Genomic DNA, 25,190 nt, shown 5'->3' with positions numbered 1-25,190 from the left:
ATCTTAAAGGCTGCAAGTGCTTGTAACTTTATATTGATCTGCTGAAAGACTGAGCCATCCCATCTACTTTAATACAGTCCTCTGTGTCTTTAAAGTCTACTGGAATGTGAACAGACCATATTTACTTTCACAGTACATCATCCTGGTCTTATCATGAACAATTTATCTGTGCATTCCAAGTAAAAATCTTTATTTTATCAAAATGTAATAACTTGTTCTTCATTCACAACCACTTTTGGGTTGATTCAATCAACTATTATGATTCAATCAATTCCTGATGGATAAAATAAGTTCTGTCCAACATTTTACAGTATCTTGCTTCACTCAGAAATGTGGCAGATTATGTAAGCAAAATGGATTACAAACAGCATTTAACATTGTTTCCTGTAGCTTTCCATAAATGCTGACTTTAAGGAGGACAAATATTTCTAGATTGCAATATAAATCAATTTGTATTTTATAATATAGTGTGCAAGGTATTGAACATAATGTGACATAGTTTTAAGTAAACATGTTTAATAGAGTAGAACATACAGTAACTGTACAAATAAAAAGAAATTAAATATTTTCCTGCTTAATTTTCAGACATATCTGAGTGGAGACCATCAAAATATTCCAGGGTGGGTTACCAGTCCAAAAAAATCCAGACCAAACTGAAGTTCAGTAAAGTCTTTTTCATACCATGTCCACCAGTGTAAATTTATTCTCCTGTTTTGTAGGAATGACATTGATAAAGGTCTTGTACAGAACAGAACCCTTGGGAAGTTTTGGGATCACATCCCTGGCCTCCGCACTTCGTGGTAGAGGTATGTACACCTCCTTGGTGAATCTGACAATACCGTCCTCTAGGGCATAAAGTGTTTTGTTGGTTCCAATGCCAACCTGTGAGGACAGACAATGAGAGATTACCTTCAGATAAGAAGAATGCTGGATATTTCCAGTTTTCACATAATTGTATGGAAATAAAGTTTTAGGAATTTGAGAAATTTAAAACAAAGCAGTATTATGATGTAAAACTGAGAAATAAAAAATAAAAAAAAATACAGATTATTTAAGTATTTATTTATCAGTTATCAAATTTGTTATATTGATAATATTATTGGTAATGAACAAATTCTGCTTTTTTTTTTATTTCATTAGAAAAATGCAAAACTATACACTGTGTGCACAATTATTAGGCAAGTGATTATTTTGATCATATCATCATTTTATCCATAATTTCCAACTCCAAGCTGTATAAACTTGAATGCTTATTGGATTTAATGCATATCAGGTGATGCGTATTTGTGTAACGAGGGAGGGTGTGGCCTAAGGAGATCAACACCATGGTGTGCATAATTATTAGGTAGATTATTCTCCTCAGGAAAAATGGGCCAAAAAAAAGAGATTTAACTGACTCTGAAAAGTCAAAAATTGTAAAAAAGTCTTTCAGAGGGATGCAGAACTCTTCGAAATATCTAAGATTTTGGGGCGTGATCACAGAACCATCACACATTTTGTTGCAAATAGTCAACAGGGTTGCAAGAAACGTGTCGAGAAGAAAAGACGCGAATTAACCAGAAGAATCAAACATGACGCTACCAGGAACCCATTATCCTCCTAGTGCTGCCATATTCCACAACTGCAACCTTCCTGGAGTGTCAAGAAGTACGAGGTGTTCAGTTCTCAGAGACATGGCCAAGGTAAGAAAGGCTGAAACCCGACCACCTCTGAGCAAGACACATAAGTTGAAACATAAAGAATGGGCCAAGAAATATCTGAAGACAGATTTTTCAAAGGTTTTGTGGACTGATGAGATGAGAGTGACTCCAGACGGACCAGATGGATGGGCCAGTGGTTGGATCACTAACGGACACAGAGCTCCACTTCAACGGCAGCAAGGTGGAGGTGGGGTACTGGTATGGACGGGTATTATTAAAGATGAGCTAGTTGGACCTTTTCAGGTTGAAAATGGACTCAAAATCAACTCTCAGACCTACTGCCAATTTTTAGAAGACACTTTCTTCAAGCAGTGGTACAGGAAAAAGTCTGCATCTTTCAAGAAGACTTTGATTTTTATGCAAGACAACGCTCCATCACATGCATCAAAGTACTCCACTGCGTGTCTGGCCAGTAAAGGCCTTAAAGATGAAAAACTAATGACATGGCCCCCTTCTTCACCTGACTTAAACCCTATTGAGAACTTTTGGGCCCTTCTTAAGCAGGAAATTTACAGTGAAGGTAAACAGTACACCTCTCTGAACAGTGTCTGGGAGGCTGTGGTTGCGGCTGCACAAAAAGTTGATTCTGACCAGATCAAGAAACTGACTGACTCCGTGAATGGAAGGCTTGTGACTGTTAGCGAAAAGAAGGGTGCTATATAGACCAATTTGGTGTTTGCAAACAGCGATGACGTTTTTTTATGGGCGGAGCCTACCTGGTTGCAGAAAATGACAGTTGAGCAGTAGCAGTCTATGGAACCCACGAAATAAAAGAATTAAAAAAAGTTCATTTTGAATTTATATCTCACAATTCTGACTTTTATTTCTCGCAAACCTGAGTTTATATCTCACATTTCTTACAAAGAAAAACAGAATTGTGAGATATGCTCGTTATCCTGTAACTCGTTATACTCGTTTTCTGAATTGCAATTTATCCCGCAATTTTGACTTTTTTCCCCTCAGAATTGTGAAATAAACTCACAATTGCGATTTATAATGGCCGAACTGGGAGTCATAAACACGCAAATGCAAGAAAAAAAGTCAGAATTGTGAAATAAAAATTTTATAGACTATGTTTAAAAGTTATCTATGTAAAATGTTATAGGTTTAAATATTATTTCATGCTGTAACTGCTATGTATGTATGTCCTCTGAACTGTATATGTGAATATTATGTAGACTTACTGTTTACATCAAATTCCTGCTTTAATAGTAGACTAATCCTTGCAGGTGTCATCAGTCCAGTCTGTGAAACGTCTCCGTTTAGCTTCAAAGGACGTTTTCAACGATGGTTTTCTTTAAAAATGAAGACTATATTTTTTTGCATTCCGATTCCAACATCCAGAGCCACAACAAAACGTTTTTCTCTTATTCTGTGGATTTTGCACATTTTCCTCCAATTGCTACCGCTATTTTTCTGCAACCACTATGCGCACGCAGCTGCAAGTGACGTAATTGTGACGTCTGCTCCAAAGAGGTCTATTGGTCACTGAGGGTTTTTTTTTTTTTTGAAATTTCAGAAATGTTTATTTGTAAATTGAGTTGTATTATTCTCACTTTAACAGGTGAAAATAAACAAGTGAGATGGGAAAATCTTTGTTTTTCATTTAGTTGCATAATAATTCTACACACTAATAGTTGCCTAATAACGGTGTACATATAGATATTCTCTTAAGAAAGCCCAAACTTCACTTTTACTACTTAAATGTTCAGGTTTAAGGGTTTGTTAACATTTTGGATTGACCAAGAGCACTGTAGTTGTACAATAACAAAAGTAATCCTCAAAAATACAACTTGCCTAAAAATTGTGCACACAGTGTAAGTTTCACTAGTGATCTCAGACTTTTGGACCCTACTGTGTCAAGAAATGTTAAAATAACCTAAGTCATAAAATAAATAATAATAAAAAAAGAATTAGTGACTTCCAACAGAAATTGTTATATGTAGGGCCCTATAATTTCCGCGATCACAGAATCGAGGAATCCATTCATAAAAACGGAATTTACTATATAACGCGGAATGTCACGGAATTTGTCAAATGGTTGATGAATGAATTAAAAGCAGGTCAGTACACTTAAATTAAATCGCGATATAGACTAGTGTCTGTGAATATTTAATAAATTGTTAAAATATATTTTTAAACAATAATCTCAGTGTTTCTTCCATGTTTTAATTTTAACAGTAAAGCTCTGTTGTGCAGCACATTGTTTGACAAAAATGTTTAATTTCATGATTAAAAGATAAATTAAATGGTATGCGTTCATTTGATTGCCAGAAAAATTTAAATACACAACAGAACTTCTGAAAAAAAATTCATAAAATATATTTTTTAAATAATAAATATTGTTGTTTTTAAGAATTCAATTAATTAGACATGCTTTTTGATAATTAAAATGGAATTAAACCATTAAAATGGAATCCAGAAAACAGAATTTGGTAGAAATAAAATTTGAGGGGAGAGAATAAAACGTTCATCATAGGACCCTAAAAAAATGAAAATTTTTGTGTTAAACTTTTATTAAATTGTTGGTAAATTGGACAAGATTCTTTATTTCAATTAATTAGACATGCTTTTTGATTACTAAAATTTAATTTAACCATTAAAATGGAGTCAAAAAAATAAATAAAACGGAAAAAAACGGAATCCAGAAAAATTAAAACGGAATTTGGGAAAAAATAAAACGGATTTCATAGGGCCCTATATATGCTGCTTTTGCTCTGTCATTGTAAGCTTGTGAAAATGGGTACATTTTTAGGTAAAACAATTGTGAAGCACTAAATAATATAAAAAAATAAGTAGTGTACAAAAATATCAACAGTGTGTTTTGGTCACCAAAAATTATCATTAACAAACTGTATAAAATTACAACATATAAAACATATTCCCCCGGTTTCACAAACAAGGCTTAAGCTAGTCCTAGACTAAAATGCATGTTTGAACTGTTTCAACTGAAAGAAACTTGCTCTGAGATATCTCAAAATATGTCAGTGCAACTGTCTCAAGATGCACATCAGTAATATTTTTTTCTAAGACACGTTTCTAAAAGTTACTTAAATGCCCTAATTGAACTAAGGCCTAATCATGGCTTAGGCTAAGCCCTGGCTGTGAAACCGGGCCATGATAACTTACTATGACCAGACACAGCTGTAACTATATAAACAGCTATTCATTGTAAAATAAAGTGTTACCAAATATTTTCCTGTGTCATTGTTACATGTAGTTACTATAGTAATAACTATAAATCATGCATATTACATGCAACTAACCCTAAACCAAACCCTAATCCTAACCCTATAGTAAGTAAATGTAGTTACTTAACATTACTCAGTACTTAAATGTACAATTACAGTGTAACACAGTCACCTTAAAATAAAGTGTAACCAGATATTTTGTTCTAAACATCTTACATGAGCTCCAGGTTGCCAGCGCATTAGACCCTTGCGTTGTGTTGCGAGGATATTGCCAGCATGTACAAAGTTCCCTTAAAAGAAGGAAAGACAAAACATGTGCTATAATACAAAATAATAGAGGATATAAAAAGGCATTTATACAAATACTAGCTACAATAAAACCCACACACAAAACTGATACGTTTCTCACATCATATCAAGGTCAAAACTCAAAAAGTACCATCTTGTTTCTTAAAACCGTATCTGCGGCCAGCACTGTTCCCTCCTAGGTTTTTGCTGCTTCCTCCTGACTTCTTTGAAGCAAATCTCGTCAGTACTACTGTGGGTGTTTGACTGAACAGAATGCCTGCAAAGACAATTTAAAAAAAAAAATCAACAGAAATCATTACCTGCAACATGGATTATGTTGAAACTTTTTTTTCACATAATAGACATCAGTTTCATGTGTACGGGGCATTATATCAACGTAATCATTAATGCTCTGCATTACCATGTACTACAAAACATTAGTCGGTTTATGTTCTGTTGTCAACATTTAACACATGCTCACTGTGCTGTGTTAGGAAATGGTGGCTTAGCATGCTACTACTTACTCACACAGTTATTACAAAACGCTAAACGATAAAGTGCTCCATTATTCTACATCAGCAACTATTATTCACACCCGATTTACAATATACATGATATAAGTCGAAAAGGGAAAAAATTATAAACTGTCATTCTACTTACTGGCTCTGGATTGCAGCATCAAGGACGCGAGCGCCGCCATCTTGAATAACGTCAGAGTATGACGCAGCGGGCGCGCTCCCGTGATCCTTGAAGAAGAACCCGCGAACTGGAGAATTTGGTTGGCGTGAGTAGAGAGAAATATATAAAGTTTGTGAATATTGCCTCTGTTTAACTACAATAGAAGAGTTTGAGAGGATGTTGAGTTACATGAGCGTTTGTACCTTGGTATTTTATGTGGTCTGCTATATTGAGTTGAAAACTTGTTCTTTGTTGCTGTCTTGCCTGTTCGCGTTCGCGAATGTAAATAAGTTATGTTGTTTGTGGTTGTGACTGAATATTGCGAAATCCGCACTGTGGTTGGCCCTGTTTCAACTAAATATTTATGTAACATTTTTGGTAAAGTAAACATATTTTCTTACTAAAATACCGTAGTTACTACAGTGTTTGTACAGTATTTAAACTGCGGTAGCTTGGTATTATCCATCTATGACTGTGATAAAACAAAATGCCAGAATCTGAGACCGTTTGAAAGAAATATATTAATATAGTATGACTTTACAGTAGTGCAAGGCAAATAATGTCTGTAGAGACTGATCTTTTCCATTGTCTCTGTGATATATTATTCATGGTTGTGAATTCTCCCCACTTAAATATCACAAAAATAAAATAATTGTCAGAATGATTTGTGGTAGTGTTCAGTCAGTGAGAATGGGTATTGATGAACATTTCACAGTACCTGTATCATCGTTTGTGTTTGTAAATTTGTAAATCAGTTTTGGAGTTAGATTATAGCTGCACAATTTTCAAAAAAATAAAATTGAAGAATCTAATACATTCATTAAAAAAAACAAAAACCTTAAAGGTTAATAACTGAGTAATATAAACAGTTTGTGAAATAAAAAGAAATGTTACAAATAAAATGTTGCTAAAAAGAAAATATATTTTTTATATTTTTACACATTGTATTAATATAAATAAAATAAATATAAAGCTGTACACACAAACACTTTTTTTTGCATTATTTACTTATTTTGTGGAGGGAAGAAATATCAGCAGTACTACAGATCTAAACTATTTCAGAAAATCTGACTTGCACGTGTTTTAATTTGAACTTTCCTTCAGACTGCAGATCTTTGGATGACAGCTCAGCATGACCTGCGTCAGCAGACCTGGATTCCTCCTAAGTGACAGCGACTCCAGTGATTCAGAAGAGCTGCCTGTCTTCGATTTCTCACAGTCAAAATCCAGACAGGCCAACTTGGTGGTTTTAGACAGTTCAGACTCAGAAATGGCTCCTGTTGCTAATCCAATTTCAACTGTAAAGGTCCTCACCTCCACTGGAACTGCTAGAAGTGACGTGTTGATGGTCAGTAGTGACAGCGAGGAGGAGGAGGCAATCATTCCCTTAGCTGTGAGACTGAAACAGAAACAAGTGTGGTCTGGGTACCACCGGTACAGAGGAGATTCGGGCTTCTAATGTGATTCCTAATGGATATTCACACCTCTTAGATGTTCCAGCACATCATATCAACCCCGAGGCCCAGCCGGTTGAACATAACAAGATCTGTAGAAATATAACAAGGCAGTGTAGCTCAAACAACGATGCACCATACCTTACAAAAGAACCTTCACCTGAAGCGGAGAATGGCACTTACCTGGCCAAACGCAAGAAAACCCCAGCAGAAGTGGAGGCTGCCAGACTGGAAGCCCTGAGGAAACGAGCAATGCGAGAGCATCAGCAGGAAGAGAAGGAGAGACTGAGAATGGAGAAGAAAGCTCTGGCTGATGCTGTGAAAGCCCTAAGGCCAGAGGAGTGCATCAAACACATGGTGGTGACGGTCGACCCGGGTAGGTGGCAGTGTGTGCCTGCAGTGCTCATCTTTGCTGTCACAGTTGCTTTCAGTGCTCGGTGCGCTTTGATACTTTTCCTGAGTTGTTAAAAATCACTGGCATGAGGTATTAAGCTGCATTTGCTGAATGGATTAGTATTGATTAGCTGTCTCTCCCCCATAGGCCTGCTGCAGCTGGAAGGTGGCGGTGCTCTCCTGACTTCCCTGCATGCAATGGGCTGCAATTGTGCCATAGAGAAGCAGTCTCTTCCTCGTAGTGTCACCTGGGCTAGACGCTCACCCTGCTCTCAGGCACGACAGCCCCCCTACACAAACAGATGCAACTTTTAGCCATATTCCTTGTCATTGGCTTTGAAGTGCAGATAGTGATACAAATTATAATAAATCATAATAATAAATCATTATAATAAATTATGTTATGGCTGAATATTAAAATTTAAAATAATAATAATATTTTTTCTAAATAAATTACAAATAAAAACACTACAAACTAATATCATTGTATCCCTTGTGCGTCAATTAAAAAAAGTTACACATAGGTTCATAGAGGACACAAATGTCCATGTCCAAAAACTCATAAAAATTTGAAGTTTGGGAGCACAGACTTAAGTTTGGTCTCATTTTAAAGAAGACCCTTGGCAGATTATTGTTGAAGTTTAAAAAAAAAAAAAAGTTTAAACAGTAAAATAAGAAAAAAGTTATATAGTTTTAAGTTTATGAAAATTATTTATGAACATTATTTTATATAAAATATATATTTTATGAAACGTTGAACTCTAAAACTGCTAGAAAATCAATGCCATAATTCTAAATAAGTTGTGTTCCAAATATGAGGTTGATATCTCAAAAAGTGAGCTTTCTATAAGATTTTGTTTAGGTGCAGTACCAAATTTTCCCCATTAGATGCTAGCAAAGCTCCACTGGTACACACAGTGGTTGAATTTGTGATTTGCAGTATAGTAGAGTTTTTCTCTTTCAAATATTACACATACACACACATTTTTTTAATACATTTTTTTAATACACACATATAAACCACACTCTGACATCCATACCAACACACCCACACAAAGCTGCATAATTTATCCAGTTGGCTCTATAATAGGCAGAAGCAGAAAACAGGAATAAAGCAATTTTTTTTTTATAGGCCATACCTGAGAAAATGGCACCATTTGGTAAAAAATATTAAATAATTTTGAAGCCTTGCCAACAAAGTGAAAGCCTAATTAACAAAGACTGCATCATTTTATAGTTAAATGGCCCTGGGATTAAAAATTGCAGTTTTTAATGGGTTTCAGTAGGGACATTTTTGTCCTTAAGGTCCTGAGTGTAGCTATTTTGTGTAACTAGTGTAAAATAGAATTATTAAAGGAAATGAGGGTGAAATTCCTATGAAAATACACACCTGTGCCAAAATTTATGCAGTTGGCATTAACACAGGCAAAATGAAAAAAAAAAAAAAAAAAAGACAAACATGTCCATAGAGACACACAAGGGTTAAATGCTATATGACAAAATACAGTATGAAAAATGGATATTAATTTTGAGATTGATAAAGAATAACTATTAAGTTATAAGTTAGCGTTATTAAATGGCAAAGGTAATCTACATGTAAAAATAGGGGAAATGAGTATGAACAATTGAATATGTTCATTTTTGTTTGGATGATGTAATTGCCAAAATATTGCTTATCTGCAATAACCCAAGGATTTCCTGTTGAATGTCACAAATAAAGATGCTGAATGTCTGACATTTAAAATTTCAAATACATGAATATAGCATTATAAGATGTTTATCTAATGTTTGTAGATAAAGAGGATGCTTAAACTTCTATGTGATGTCTCAAATCTGGGTAGAAATTAGGAACTAAACCATTGGTTCTTGTCCTGGGGGCCTGTTCCCACTAGGGGACTTTGGCAAACTTCCAGGGGAGCCCTAAAGTTCTAAAATTATTTAAATTAGGTTTTATTATTAACATACTGTAATCTTAATTAAAAACAACAAGAAGTACAGCATTAAATTGTCATCATATTTTTTTAATTTATTTGTTTTATTACATTAGAAGTGCCAGAATTACATATTACATACTCAAACAAAGGGGGGCCTTGGAGTCAAAAAGGTTGAGAACCACTGATCTAAATCATTTTACGCTTGATTTTAGACTAGTTCAATTGTTTTGTTTGCAGACTGGTGAGATGATGTCCATTCCAGACTCACATACTATAATCCAAGTTCCAGTGGATGACTTTGTGACCATGATTAACAACTACTGCAAGGTAGGCACATTATTCTCAGTGGCATGGTGTGATTTCCTATTGGACCATTATAATTACTTAATTAACTATTAATAGGATAATTGTTTGATGTGCTAGATGTGCCCTTTTTGTATGATGTGGCAACTAACGATGAAATTAAAAGAGTTTTGTGGCCGAAAGGGCAACAGAAAAAAATGCAGTTATGACCTTTCCAAGAAGAGTCAGAGCAATTAAGGGTAATGAATACAATTATGGGATCACATCTCAATTATGTAAAAATGATCCATAAGCTCTTTAAAATGTCCTGTTTCTTAATCTTTGAGAAATGTCTGTCCCCACCTGAACTTTAAAGGGTACTCCCTCTTTTTAGTTGTGATATACATATACATTCACACCTGTGTTTTAGGAAGCCAAAAATATAAAAATTAGAATATAATAATTAATAATAATTACAAGACTTTTGTCCTAATTTCTACACTTGCAAGGGATAAACCTTTGAGCTTTTATTTTGACAGTTTTTTTCTGTGAAAACAATGTTACAAACGGATCTCGTTAATTATATGGAAATGCTGTAATCATGTTCCTACAAAAATGTTGAAAATTATGCAAATGTGAAAATAATGTCTAACTGGTGCCCGCTACATTCCCAAATGCACATTAAACTCATAGCAAATGCAGAGATTGAGTTCACTGCATTCATTGACCCTTTCTCAAATGGCCCTGTCACTTCATATGCACTTACGAGCTTAAAATGGCTGAAACGTGCGCGTGATCATGAAGTCCACAAGACCGTAGGGCAGGGGTCGGGAACCTTTTTCACCAAAGAGCGATTTGTTCATTTTTGGTTAATGCATTTTTCCAAAAGAGCCACAGCAAAAAGTAATATAATGTTATTAAAAAATATGTCAATAATAGTACCTTTATTAGGTCCATAGTAATGCTGCACGATTAATCGTTAAAAGATCACGATCTGGATTCAAACACCCATGCGACCTTATTTCTTAATGACACTGATTCGCCTGTGTCTGTTAAACCTTTGACAAGGACGATCACAGCGAGCATTCAGATCTGCTTTGGCTCTGCCGCAGATCAAGAGAGAGCAGTTATCATGTGTAAGGAATAGCCTCACAAAGTCTTTTCAACCACACAGTATCATTATTTCTGTTACAATAATACAAATTATCACAGAAGTACTGAGATTAAAATTTGTAGTTCAGATATAAACACTGATATCTACGGTAGCAATCAAAGTAGAGGAAATCACCTTATGAATGTAACTTGGCGCTTCAAATAACGATTGTATCAATTAAATTTTTACACCAGTAGGTGGCGACAAGTGACTGGTTAAAAATATGTATTTGTCATTGAATTATTCGTTCAAGTGATTTGTTCAAAATTCTGATTCATCCAGTAATTAAACAAGTGAAGTCTTTATCATTCATTCACAATTTTTTAAAAATAATTAGTTCAAATTAATTAGATATATTTAAATAGACTACAGAAATTAACATACATGTTACTTTGTTTTGATGTCTATTCAGAATTGTGGGAGAATCGTTATCTCTATTTTAAACAAAACATTTTTTTCGAGACATGGATAGCTGCTGGTCGGAGTAATGGGTGTGCCGAAAGGTAAATTACTACAACAGAAACTAACCCCTAACTCTAACCCACACCTTGACAGACAGCTTTTTCGACCAATGATAAAGACTTTTCTCCATGCATTCACCACGCGCTTTACTTCAACCTGTAGATACCCACACTTGAATTTCTCCAGAATCTTGCAGCTCTAGTCTATAGACAACCAAAAACAAACAAATATGCAACAAACAATATATAACAAGTAGCAATATGGAATTTATTGTGCAGGGCTTTCACTGTGAGGTTGAGTGACCACCTGAGGAGCATAAATCCTCTTCAGAGTTCTCTCTGTCTCTGTCTCTCTCTGTGTGTGTGTGTGTGTAAGTGAGTGAGTGAGTGAAGAACAACGCATAGTGCTTACGACGACTGTGTTTACGTGAATACTCACCAAGGTGGGCATTTTGACATATTTCGTTTAGCCGTTCAACCGAAGAAAAAGGCTACTATGATTTTCCACTCGGAGCGCACGCACAGAATGCATCCTATCAGTAGCGGATTCAGTTCCCTTTCCGGCTTGTTGCGCTTTTAATATTCCTTTTTAATATCAAGCACATCCTGCTCTTTACTTTCTCATTCATCCATTTCATTATTAATAACTTTAAACAGTCCTGTCCACTGAAAGCTGCATGGATTATTATAAATATGACACATTTATAGGACGTAAAAGGTCTCTGTGGCAAAAGCGAAAGTACCTGGTGAAATATTTCGAAATGTCACTTGGCACAGCAGAACACCAGTTTCATTAAAAGAATATGTTTCAGTCCAGTCACTTTTAAATTTTCGCTGCCGTTCTAAAAATTGTTTTCACCATTACCACAAACAAGCTAATGTAGCTGCAGGAGCTCTAGGTTATCATATAATAGTAAGTGGTATGCCGTTGATTGCTTTCATGGCACTTTGGCCGGTACAACTTGAAATATAGTATTGTTCTAAACTTTTCATGAACTTTGGTAGGCTGTACAACAAAGGAAATCTAATTGGCTGCTTTTTCTGCTTTTTTTTAAAGCTGATCTTTTTTATTGATCATTTGTTGGTAATGGGTGAGAGACCTGGCCATAGGTTCCCGACAGCTGCCATAGGGTGTCATTTTAGGTTTCAGAAGGGACAATGGTCAATGCACACTTTTTGTGAGCCTGCACTGAAGCGAGCTCCTCAGCAGACTACTACCCGACAGTCTACGTTACGACAACAAAGTGCTGACTCATAGGAAGACCGTGAGTATTTAGGGCAGTGGTTCCCAAAGTCGGGGTCGCGACCCCCCGGTGGGTCGCGAGACAGTGAGGAAGGGGTCGCGAGATGATTTCCAGGATTAGAAATAGTATATTCTATCAATAATTGTCACAAAATACTAAAAATAGTAGTTAAATTAAAAACAAAAACCATGCAAATAAAAAAAGCCATCAACCTTTCGATTTTCCTTCCCCTCGGCCGTGACTCCTGAGGTGATTACGACAGATTAATGACATAGTAGCAACAGCATCAGCTGCAGCAGGTCAGTTTACTGCAACATGTTAAACATTAAGACATGTGCACGTAATTCTTTAGGCTTTAAGCTTTGGATATTATTTTTGTCAAAATGAAACGTTGGTTAATATCGATCAAAAAGAAAACGCAGGGAGGCAGCGGAGGAGAGCGGAGAAGCACACGCTTCACATATGCCGCGTTTGCAGTGCGCAACTGATCCATGGCTGTGTATCACAAACACAACATTTACTTATTTTTATTTCAAATCCAAAAGTTGTTACTGAATATGGCTTGTCAGCACAGCGATTCTCTTTGTATAGGCCTACACTATATTTCATAGATGTCACGTTTAAACGCACTATATTTAAACGTTTTATTCATTTCATTACTTTATATTTATCTGAAGTAATACTTTAGATTTATATATTGCTCACGCAAGTGGCAAAACATTTAAACGTAAGCTTTATGTTAAAATCAAAACGTTTTAAAAAAAAAAAAAAAAAAAACTTAAAATAGACAAAAACAGGCGACTCTCGTCTTTTCTTTCCTTTTAAATCTTTTTACAATAAATCCCTCAGGTCATAAAGAACTGTTTTTCCACCTTCAGAGGCGAGTGCTATTGTTTATGTCTCCTTGTTCACCTAAATGCCTGGTAAGGTGTTATTTTCCTTGCTTTACCCGAGGCAGCCGTGTTTAAACTGTGTAACAGAGACTTTGAACTATATGAATCTATGATGAAATTACTAGTTTTTTCGCGCCAATACATGTTTATTTTAATGCGAACAGTGCGCTGTTGTTTTAATTCATCGCTGTGCAGCACAGCAAAAATAGACTCGGCGCATAAATGATCGCTGCACTGCTGCAGACGCGCTGCTCCTGGAACGCACTGCCGGACCGCATCCGCGTGCAGTGTGAAATCCATTAATATGGGCACAGAAAAAATGCGCCTTGCAAACAGAGTAGCTATGTGTGAAACATGCGTTAGTGCGTGTTCGCCTTTGTGCACAACTCGTTAACCACCTCCGAGGATAGTGGGGGTCGCGAGTCACTGGCATCGTTATTTTGGGGGTCGTGGGCTGAAAAGTTTGGGAACCCCTGATTTAGGGTGCCATTTGGGACAGGGCCATTCTCTGTGAACTGACCTTTACTGAAATGCAGAAAACACTGGATCACGAGCTGATCGTGTGAGCTAATTGCGCACTTCGCTTTGAAACACGGCGCAAACAGGCTGTATGCTTACTTAATAAAATCATAGTCTTTTGTGATTTGATAAGGGCAGAAACCATATTGCGCTTTCAATTTTAGTTCGTTTGACAGATAATTTGCCAAAGCAATGGCGCAATACAACGTTAGAAAACTTTTATGATATTATGAGAAGTTTTAAAATATTTTTGGTTTAATGATTATGATAATGTGGGAGCACAGATTAGACTATGGTGGGCCTCCAGGTAATTATTGGAAAACACTGGGGATTTCTATCCTTTGTGGGGGTTTTCTGTTTTTAATGTAGAGTCAAAGCAACGGTGTATTGACTGAAAGCGGCATATCTCTGACCACCTGGATCCAAGGACTTATGAGCAGGAACCCAGGCAGAACCCTCAATCTGGTCGTGATTGACATAGAGAAGTACTTCAGGTCAGTGACTTACTGAGAGTGTCAGACATTGTTTTATTGGTTGACAATTTTTAAGATTTCATCTAAAAGCTTTGCTTTGACAAAAATACAAGCTTTGCACTTTTATTAAATACTACACTTTTTCATTTTTTTACAACACTGAGTGATGTATCAGAAGTAAAATTCAAAATCCTTGAGTTGTATTTAACTTGGAACTTTTTTTTTAATATTCAGTGTTAAGATAATTATGGTGCTTTTTACCCAAGGATTAACCAATAACAACTTTAAAGTAGTGCTGTCAAAATTAACGCATGCGATTATATTTTTATTTTAATGCATTAAAAATATTTAACGCAATTAACGGCAGCATCTGTTTTTTTTCCATTATAATTCTTCCGCGATTGTACAAACAATAACACACAATTATGCCAAAATGCATGTTTTGTCGAGTATCCTCATAAAAGCAGTCTTAAATGAGTTAAATAACGTCTTAAAAGACCTTAAAGAGTAAATGAGATGCTTGTCAGATCCGAGCAATGTTCGGCAGCGGCAGGTCTTAAAGTCACAGCACCCTAATAAACCAGTCACAATTAATTACAGAAAAAATGTGCGATTAATTAGTTTTTTTTTTTTAATTGATTGACAGCACTACTTTAAAGACAAACAAATCATAAAACAAACATTTGCATTAGTTGCATATTCTGATTTATTTTGACAGACTAATTTTGACAAATAATTGCTTAATTTAGCATTAAATGCTCTTTTGCAGATCCCAGAATTCAAAATGTCAGAAGAAATTCCGTGAGGCAGTGCTAGGTGAGGAAAAGAATGTAGGACTTCAGGGAGGGCAGAAAAAGAGAAGAAAGAAAGACGATATCAATCAGCTTCCAGAGGTCTCCCGAGTGCAGGTTGAGGAGGTAAGCTGAACCACCTCGTTGGCAGTCGATATAAATTCATGGCCGTATTTGAGGTCCTCTGCTTCAACTCAGCCTTTCTTCCCACACCTGTCCATCAGGCTTTGGTCGACTTGCAGCTGCAAACTGGTGTGCAGGTTCGCTTCCTCTCTACCTGGAAAGACTTCACTGATTATATTACCATGTCAACCAAAGCAGTAGCCGAGGCGCCGTTCAAGTGAGTGGGAAGCCACTGTTTCCATATTTATCTTTCCAATAAGGACTGCAACTAACAATTATTTTGATAATCGATTAGTTGCCCAATTATTATTATTATTATTATTTTTTTTGGTTAATCGATTAATTTTATTTATTTTATTTTATTGACAATAAAACACACTATTGCACATCCTGCCCAATGTACTTTAAAGAAATGTGCCGGCTAAATGCTATGAAAACATTCAGTCATTTATTAAACTACATATAATAAAGAGAGAACACAAATATTTTAGGAATCTATCAAAAACTTGTTTGAAACTAAAAATTGTATTGCCATTTATTAGGAAAATAACAAACTGAAACAACTAAATAGTATTAAATAAATTATATTCACACATAATATCCAAAAAAAATTTTGTTCGTATTGACTGTAACTGGGCATCTGGGGAAAAAACTATGAAGTGTTTTACTTTTTCCTGTCTTTCTTGTAAAGCAGTAAAATAAAAAAAATCATGGATAACAACAATAAATATTTTGTAGCTTTAGAAATACTGCTGTAACTAAAGAGCTTACACATAATGATGGATTAACCATTACAGAAACATGAAAAATGATAAATGATTTTAGTAAACACCAATACTGATAGTTTATGCTGCCCTAACCTGTGGCACAAACTATACATTGGGTATCAGATGTCTAATAACTTTAGCACTGTATATAATGAATATAGTTTAAATCTCTACTCTACATTAAAAATGAAGATAGCAATAAAGATAATAAAGAAAAACACAAACTCATTGTTAACCAACTGGGAAGATAAATGTTCTGCAGGAACACGCACGTTCACTCTGGACACAATCACCTCATACTGTCATTTCTTTATCCTGTAAATAGGCTATAAGAAACGTCTTACATTTATATTCAATTACATGTTGCTATCGCTTTACAATTACTACTATCATAAAATACTTGAATGACATGTTGACTTTTAAATCTAAATTTAACTTTAAACAGGTATTTTAGCCAAATGAATATTTTTGCGCTGAATATTAATAGTCTCCTTCTCTCCCGTGTTCCGTGTGTCTGACGCAGGTGCGCGCGCCGGCGCTCATTCAGTAAAGTTTGAAGTTTATCGCAGACTGTAAGGACGAGCCTTTATGCAAAATGTAAATGCTCGCTTGAATTTGTAACATTTACAGATAAGGATATAGCCGTAGAATGAACGTTTTGAGCTGAGGACGCACATGCATCTGTCAAAGTGCCTGACAGGGCAAGCCATTACGCTAGTGCATTAGCTTGAAGCTTAAAATAAGTAATTCTCATGTTTTGATCAGCTTTGATCTCATACCTTTCCCGCAGCAGCTCACTCTGTTTCCTCCACTATTTTTAGATGCATTTTGGTCCATAGAAATGTGTTATTCAGTGCTGTAATCCGTCTTCCGTGTGCGGTGAGCGGAGCCAACTAATCGATAATGAGAATCGTTGTCAATGATTTTCATTATCGATTATTATCGATTTTATCGAATAGTTGTTGCAGCCCTAGTTTCCAACCAGCTGTATCTTTAGCTACTGCTGTTTATTTCTTACTTTTGTATATGTTTATTTTTACCAGGCGGGAGCGAGAGAAGACGGGATTCACATTTTGTTTGGAGAGTGAGTGGGCAGGGGGTCAGAAGGTGGACCGCACAGGGAACGGCCTTCTGCATGTTTGGAAGAGACAAATACAGCAGTTGAACCGTGTCAGCCCTGATATGGCCAGTGCTATACTCAGTGCCTACCCATCTCCTCGGCTCCTTGCTCAGGTTAAATCTGTTTTTAATTATGAAGTGTCTTAACCCAACCCATTATCAGCAAACAAATGAACAAACGGCACAGTTTTCATAAATCATTTTATATCTGACATTTAGTGTATATGTATATTTGTTACTTGTAGGCATATGCACAGTGCAAATCGGAGCATGAAAAAGTTGGTCTGCTGTCAGATGTACTCATTCGTCGCGGAGAGGGTGTGACATCTACAACCCGCAGAGTTGGTCCAGAGCTTTCTAAACGGTTGTTTCTTATGATGACATCACATGATGCCCAGCAGCCCCTTGATTCTGCTGTATAGGTTATTTTGCCTTCTTGTACGCATGAGGACAAATGTCAAAAGAATTGTATTATAGTGACTCACATTTCAGTGCAATGTCGGCTTGGTTGAGGTATTTATTACAGTTCATATATTTGATAAATTTCAAGCCTGAATTTTCCAGATTTTCAAAGTTATGTTTGTCTGTTTTTACTATAAATCATTGCCATTAAATGTTTCTTAATGTACCGTAAACCATTTTACTTCACTTTCATCAGAGCTAGTTTTCCTCATATATCCGTGGTCCAAACCTTTCTGTACCTCTGTACCCTAGAAGTGAACCTTGAAAGCTTCACTTTTTCCTGGAATACTCTTAGAGTTTTTTTGTTCTCTTCATCCTAGTGGCAAAAACCTTGGACGGCGGAAGCCTTTTCAGTGTAAATCAGAAATGCAGTCAATTCTCAGAAATGCGATACACGTACAGTATTTCATTTGACACATTTGGAGGTTTTTAAGGCCTATGCCTCATTTACAATTAATTCCCTTTATGTTATCTATCTACATGTTTTAGCAGTACTAAACAGGTCATTGTTAATTACAAAAGCCGCAGTCTAAGTTTTGGCTCTTTTCCTGTTTAAGGCACTACTGCGTGCATTTCGGAACCAAAATGGCCCCTTGAGCACACCGTACTCGCTGTCTAAGGACTGTAGAGGCTCATGGCTCATTTCCAGCACATTAGAGAATGGCACCTGACCAAGGAGTGCCGTGTTGCCTAAAACGAGCAGTGGGGTAACGAGCCGTTAAATGTGCTTAAGAGATGAGCTGCATGCTTCATTCCTGTCCCTGAAGGCAGTATTTCCTCTACAGTTTAAGGGATGGCATAACAAACTATGGCTAGTAGGTGTGTGCTTGTGCTGAAGGGAATTATACGAACAGAATTACAGCAGCTTGAAAAGGGATCACCTTGGAGTGATTGTTTAGCTGAATAGTACGAAATCCAATTTTCGTGTACTCTGAACACAGACTATAATAGCTTTTATGACCTAGAGTCTGCAGTGTTAACATCTTCACTGACTTGTGAATGGTTGAATGGGACTTTAATTTCCAAAAAGCAGTTGTAGGATATTATGACTTACAAAGTAACTCATCTAACCTAAATGTTTTGGAGGAATAGTTTTTCTCTGCATGTATTCCATTTGCATCAAAACGCGAATATCTGTGTAAGTGCAAAGGGTCTGTTCATCTTCAGCTACTGGATGTGCAAATGTGCATATATGAGTCATGACTACTCCACATGATAGATTGGACCCTGTAAAGCATTTCTGTTCAGCAGAGTAGCAGTTTCTCATTTCTGGTGCACGCAGGATTCTTCCTGCTTCTTGTTGGAGATTAATAAGGATTGGGAGTGGCGGTAGGTCAACGTCGGCCACCTTCACTCACAGTCAATAGAGTGGGAAGCAAAGCAGGGCTGTTAGTCACTGTCTTTCCCTGGATATTCTCATCTCAGCTCATCTCTTGGAAAAATGCACCTTCTTATCGGCCGCCACACAAGATGGAGTGCCACAGGCAGTGCTGTTTATGGTTTTGTGAGTCTGTTTTGTTCCAATTACAGTTTCATATTCTTGGCAGAGTGGGGGCACTTCCAATTTCTTGAGTTGTGCCACAATAATGCCACCTGTAGTGTGCTGGCCCTCCAACGACAGTGGCATAATAATAACACATTTCCTCAGGCAAGTGATATGCCAACGAGGCAAAGCGACTGATATTATCCTTCCATTGCATTCTCAATGTGTTTTGCCTTGGTGCTTGGTGAATCACGATCCACTCAGAGCCACTCGCTAAAATGACAAGAGAAAATGTCAAAGACTCTAACAATTTATTTCAGAGCATGAGTAGGCTGGCCACTGTGGTATTGGTTTCTTTGCCACCAGCGTTCAATCAATGTTTCCTGCTTCTCTTTAAAAATAAATCATTATATGGCTCCGCTTCTGCCTTTCTTTTGTTCATTTGCAAATCAGACGCAAGTGATTCAAGTGTTCAGATCCAGCTCTTCCGGGAAAAGAGATGCAAAGCCCTCAAAAAAAAACACACAAAAAAAACCCAACTTTGGCTGACAGAGCTAGAAGCTTTTTAACTTCAGAGGAAAAAACATTGCATTGTTATTGCAGGATTTTGTTTTCTACCTTGCCCTCTCCTACCAGCATTTTTTTTTTTTTAGACTGCACATATGTACAGTTTTCTTCTCTCACAGTGGATTTTTGGTGTTTTTTTTTTTTGTTTTTTTCAGTTGGTTGGCTGAATTTTTGATTGCCACATGAGGGCAGAATTGCTTCACACTGACTGCACACTATAGACCAGTGATTCCACACTGGTGTTGCTGTCCTCAACTTGATGTTATATTAAACATCACGTAGCAATCCAACACAGTAGCAAAACTGTCCTTAAAGTCCAAAAAATGTATCAGTATTACCAGGAACTGAGTGCATAACAAAATTATTATCATTATATTGGCTTGTCTATATTGTTTGTGTTTGATGCTTCTTGAATTTTGATGGTTCCTTGCTTTTGGCAGCCAGTAAACAAAAATAAACCCATATTTAATGTAGTCTGGGTTGTTGTTGTTGTTGTTTTTTTCAACCTGTTCATGTTGCCATCTGCCTTATTTGCCTGGGTCAGAGATTGCCAAAATATTTGTCAGCCAAACACCTTTAATGTAAAATATTTACTTTAAGTACTTTAAGTGAGATTTTAATGTAATATTTCAATAATTTAACAACACATTGGCATGTTCACAGCTCTCTGATGCGGGTTAAGGGTTATATCTCATGCAGGTAAGCAAAATAATCTTTTTTAGTAAGTGTTTTATTTAGATTTATGTTGCTTTAGTTTTGAAAATGATTTTTTATGATTTAATTAATTTTTCATCAAGGGTTTGCAAATCCCATTTTGGCAAACTATGGGCTAGATGATAGAGTGACTGATGCATTTGCTCCATAAAGTTTGATTTGGTACAAATCTTTTAAAATTGTTATTTAGTCAAACACATGATTTATATATACTACTGCAATGCTTTACTAGCTTACCTTCCAGCTAGCACTATCAAGCCTTTACAGTTGATCCAGAATGCAACAGCACGTTTGGTCTTCAATCAGCCTTAGAGGAGCCGTGTCACAGCCCTCTTGGTTGCCAGCATTAAATTTAAGTCTCAGAAGGTAGCATATAGAACCACCTACAGTTCTGCATGCTCTTACCTAAACACTTTACAAAATTTATGATCCTCCTTATTCCCTGTAGTCAGTCAAAAAGTGTGATGCCTGGTGGTAGCATCACATTACGGTATGGAATCTTCTTCACAAAACCTCTACACTCCCATGATGGTGAAACACATTCTTCATCCAAATAACGCACCTCATTCAGTCTTGTTGCATGAAAAAGATTGTATACTTGCTCTAACCTGACCACAAATGACATGTGCAAAATCTGCACATACATCTGTTTCATATTATGTAGTTAATCGGTGGCAAACATCTGATGTTTGTCGATTTCTTTGTCTGTAACGTTGTTCTGCTTTTAGTGCTGTTTTTGTCGTTCACTGGATTGCTTTTCAATGTTTTTGCTATGTAAACATGTACTAGGTACTGATTCACCCAATGTTTCTGCTGGTAAAGCATGATGATAAGTGTCTTCCACTGTCTAATTTTCGCTCTTTGAATGAGCGTGTGGATTCTCTCTAACGTTTAGTGAAACACTGCTGGTCACGTCATTTCTACATGGCAAAATACATTGAAGATGTACCATATATAATTTAAAAACATTTTATAGAAAACTATTATGAGTTCAGTCTTCATCTCATGTGTGTAACACCATGCAGATGACTCTTATTTCTCTAATAACATTTCTTAATGTGTATAACTCTGAGCCAATCAGAAGAAGCTTAGGAGAGGGAGGTATAAAATGTCTATCGCTTGTTGGCAACATGTACAGGAGGTGCAATTATTATAATTCAAGCTGCATCTTGTTCTGTTTTTTTATATGCAAGAATGAGTTCTATGTGAACGGCCGCTTACTGTGTAATGTAAAGTATGTAACAGACAAATTTGAGTAGAATTCTTTCTATACATCTAGATCTTAAGCACATTCAGTATCCTCAAAGAGCATCTGGCCATCAAAAACCAGATAGAGAATCCCATTGATGGTCCTTAAGAAATTGGATCATTATCTTCTGTTTTCCGCTCACTTTCTCCTCACAATCTTCCTCCGTGGGAGGCTCTGCTCTCCGAAGGGTGCTTGAGAGTTTGAGACTGCTGCGTGGAATCAGGCCAGGGCTCTATTTACTTTAGATCCCAGGCCTCAGCCCTGCAGGGACCCCTAATCAATGCCCACCTCTCGCCCTCCTCATGATCCCTCTCCCGTAGCGACCTGATGCGATCGCTAATTGGGCTATTTGTGTGGAGCTGAGCGAGCCTGACGTTCTTCCTGCTTGTCAGTGTGTGTGTTTTATGATGTATCTGGGTCGTTTACTTATTTATTTGAAGCATGCACCTTCTGGAGTCTGTAAGGTGGTTTGATGGACTGCGTCCCGGAGGAGTCTCCTGAGGCCGTCCGTGTGTGTACGAGCATGTGTCAATGTGTGCGAGACGCCACGCCGGTGTCCTGCTCGCCGCCGCTCAGTATTCATTACACACCGTCACCCTCTGGGGCGTTTTTATTAACATTCCAATCAGTGCCATGCCAGATTGCTCGATCTGCAGAAACAAATTGGGAATAGTCTTTGATATAAGGTTGAAAACACTCTGACAAGAGGAGGCACACAAATATGAATTCATGTGCACGGCACATATTGAGATTTGGTCAATGAGCCAAGTCAGGGCCATTACTTTCCTGTTTGTTATTTAAATGGCTTTGCACAAGACCGGCACCTGGAGTATAGCTTTCACATGCTAGAAGATCTTGCTCCACAAAAACGACCAGTGGGAAGCTGCCGGTTCTTCCCAAAGTGATAGGCACTTTTCCGGTTTTCTCTCGTGATCCATTGTTGTCTTTATTTCCTTTTTCCCTGCAGCTGACTGATTCTCAGAATTGAGGTGCTTGACAGCCCCCGTCGTCTGCAAAAGACACACTTTATTCTCACAGGAAGGCAGCGGTGAGATGGAAAGATGAAGGTAAGACAAAGGGTGTCATTCATCGTGTCTCTCAATTCACAGGTCTGTCACACTCCCCTCAATCCGCTGAAGGCTTTGCAAGACTTAGTGCTTGAGATTCCTTGGTCAATAGCTGTACTTGACCTTTTACGTCCAAAAAAGTTTGTACGTGTTGGTACGCTTTCCCACAGCATGTGTCATGTATGAGTATCGCTTATCCCTGACAGGTCTCTGGATCAATCCAAATTCGTGTCAATAATATCTTCTCACAGCTGCTGTCCTTAACCTGGTGCTCAGTTCCTGTCTGAATGACGTTAGTTGTGTCTGAGCTACACAGGAGGTGACCTAGAATGATGATGAATGCATCTTTGGGAATGAAAAGGTATGACGAGAAATTAATCTGGTGATTTTACACTCCATTTCTCCTTTTACTGTGCTTCGGTCCAAGGTTACATGCTACTTCCGTTTTCATCTTTAATTTCTTTCAAACTAAAGGGAATGAGTGCTGAAGGCACATATATTGCCTGAGCATCTGTTTGGAAGCACTGACATTAGAATTATGACCAATACTCATTTTTTTATTATTTTAATTATTTTAATTAATTACATGTAGGCAATTGTGTCAATTTAAGCATCACAACATGAAAACTGTATATTTATTTTGAGATTTGCTAAAGATATATATATATATATATATATATATATATATATATATATATATATATATATATATATATATATATATAATATGTATATATGTGACCCTGGACATAGTACATTGTACGGGTCAAAAGTATCGATTTTTCTTTTATGCCAAAAATCATTAGGATATTAAGTAAAGATCATGTTCCATGAAGATATTTTGTAAATTTCCTATTGTAAATATATCAAAAATGTATTTTTGTGAGTGGATATGCATTGCTAATGACTTCATTTGGACAACTTTAAAGACGATTTTGTCAGTATTTTGATTGTTTAGCACCCTCAGATTCCAGATGTTCAAATAGTTGTATCTCAGCCAAATATTGTCCTATCCTAACAAACCATACATCAATTGAAAGCTTATATATTCAGCAAAAAATTTACCATTATGACTGGTTTTGTGGTCCTGGGTCACATATATAATCACCAAAGCTTCATTTATTTGATTAAAATACAGGAAAAACAGTAATATTGTGAAATATTATATATAACATATCTAATATCAGTTGATAACAGTATATTTTACTTCCCTTAAATCTGTGCTTTCCAGTAAACTTTTTCAAATTCAGTTTTAATATTTAAAAAAAAAAAAAAAAACTTTTGAAGATTAATAGTATCTTACACTTTAACATGTCTTAATAAAGTTCACCGAACAAAAACAAAGCCTCTTTGTATACGTGCGATTTCAACTTTATTCATGATCCGTATGAACAGACACTAAGATGAGTAAATCTGCTTATTGCAATGAGGCCCTTCCTCTTTCATAATTCTTCTTTTTAAATGTCTGAACATTTGAAGTTATTAACCTTGAGATAAATATGCTACAACACTGAAAATATGAGGAAAAGCTCCACCTCCATTCCCATTAAAACACACACACACACACACAAAAAGCTTACTGCACTCTGTAAGTCCTTTTCTTCATTCGATGTGAAGGCTATAAAGGTGAGCATTGCAAAAAAATAAATTGATTAATTAAAAAATTGATCCTTTTTTTATCAAAATAGCCTCATACAGTACATCTCTTTCTTCAGTGAAGTTCATAGCTGTAGGAACCGTAAACATGATGAAGTGAGGCTGGCTTTTTCATCATGCATCAAGCTTCAGTATTATTCAAATGCTCAAGCTGGTAAATAATTCAGGGAAGGTGATGTACTTCGTATTTCCTGAGCTTTGGGATTTATGTAATTTTCCCAACACCAAATGGTGATTGATAGACAGATAATGATGTAATTATCTTAGCGAGACTTGGTGCTCTCCCATTAAAGAGGATAATGTTGCTGTTGTCCTTCTGGAATTCAGTTGCTAATTTTACCCTTTAAAACTATTACAAAATGACAGCCAACATCCTGGAATGAAGGGATCGTTTAAGGTGCGCAGTCTGATGGCGTGATACAAAGGTTAAACTCTTCTTTTCTGAGCCAGTTTGTAAAAGTTGAATATAGATTCTTGCTCTGAGCTTTTGAAGGATTACATCCACACTTTGTTTTATGAAAGGACTAAA

At 36.5% G+C, this 25,190-nt stretch overlaps 2 protein-coding genes across 3 annotated transcripts; one reads left to right on the top strand and one right to left on the bottom strand.

The window, feature by feature from the left end:
- Positions 1-499: 499 nt before the first annotated feature.
- mrpl27 (mitochondrial ribosomal protein L27) lies at positions 500-5,964 on the bottom strand. 2 transcript variants are annotated; one of them, XM_048170511.1, is made up of 4 exons: positions 5,840-5,964; positions 5,331-5,456; positions 5,108-5,181; positions 500-882 (listed from the first exon to the last, which is right to left on the bottom strand). In XM_048170511.1, exons 1-4 carry the CDS (start codon positions 5,877-5,879, stop codon positions 676-678), a joined length of 447 nt encoding a protein of 148 aa, XP_048026468.1. In that variant the 5' UTR covers positions 5,880-5,964; the 3' UTR covers positions 500-675. The 2 variants fall into 2 exon arrangements, with proteins under 2 accessions (XP_048026468.1, XP_048026467.1); XM_048170510.1 differs by having other exon boundaries at positions 5,331-5,465; positions 5,840-5,947.
- eme1 (essential meiotic structure-specific endonuclease 1) lies at positions 5,945-22,951 on the top strand. Its single transcript, XM_048170509.1, is given in 11 exon segments — positions 5,945-5,986; positions 6,962-7,271; positions 7,273-7,687; positions 7,853-7,980; positions 9,876-9,965; positions 14,560-14,684; positions 15,433-15,580; positions 15,679-15,794; positions 17,388-17,577; positions 17,709-17,885; positions 22,906-22,951. Coding segments are annotated over 9 exon segments (1,671 nt in total). The 5' UTR covers positions 5,945-5,986; positions 6,962-6,989; the 3' UTR covers positions 22,906-22,951.
- The last annotated feature ends 2,239 nt before the right edge of the window (positions 22,952-25,190 follow it).

Source organism: Megalobrama amblycephala, linkage group LG20 (genome assembly GCF_018812025.1).
Source record: "Megalobrama amblycephala isolate DHTTF-2021 linkage group LG20, ASM1881202v1, whole genome shotgun sequence".
NCBI lineage: Eukaryota > Metazoa > Chordata > Actinopteri > Cypriniformes > Xenocyprididae > Megalobrama > Megalobrama amblycephala.
The sequence above is the reverse complement of the archived record's forward strand: the minus strand, read 5'-3'. Positions and strand labels throughout refer to the sequence as shown.

Coding starts and splice junctions, on each gene's coding strand:
- mrpl27 (XM_048170510.1), bottom strand. CDS start 5,879: ATGGCGGCGCTCGCGTCCTTGATGCTGCAATCCAGAGCCA. Junction 5,182..5,330: donor CGGTTTTAAGAAACAAGATG/GTACTTTTTGAG, acceptor CCTTCTTTTAAG/GGAACTTTGTACATGCTGGC. Junction 883..5,107: donor GCTGGCAACCTGGAGCTCAT/GTAAGATGTTTA, acceptor CTGTCCTCACAG/GTTGGCATTGGAACCAACAA.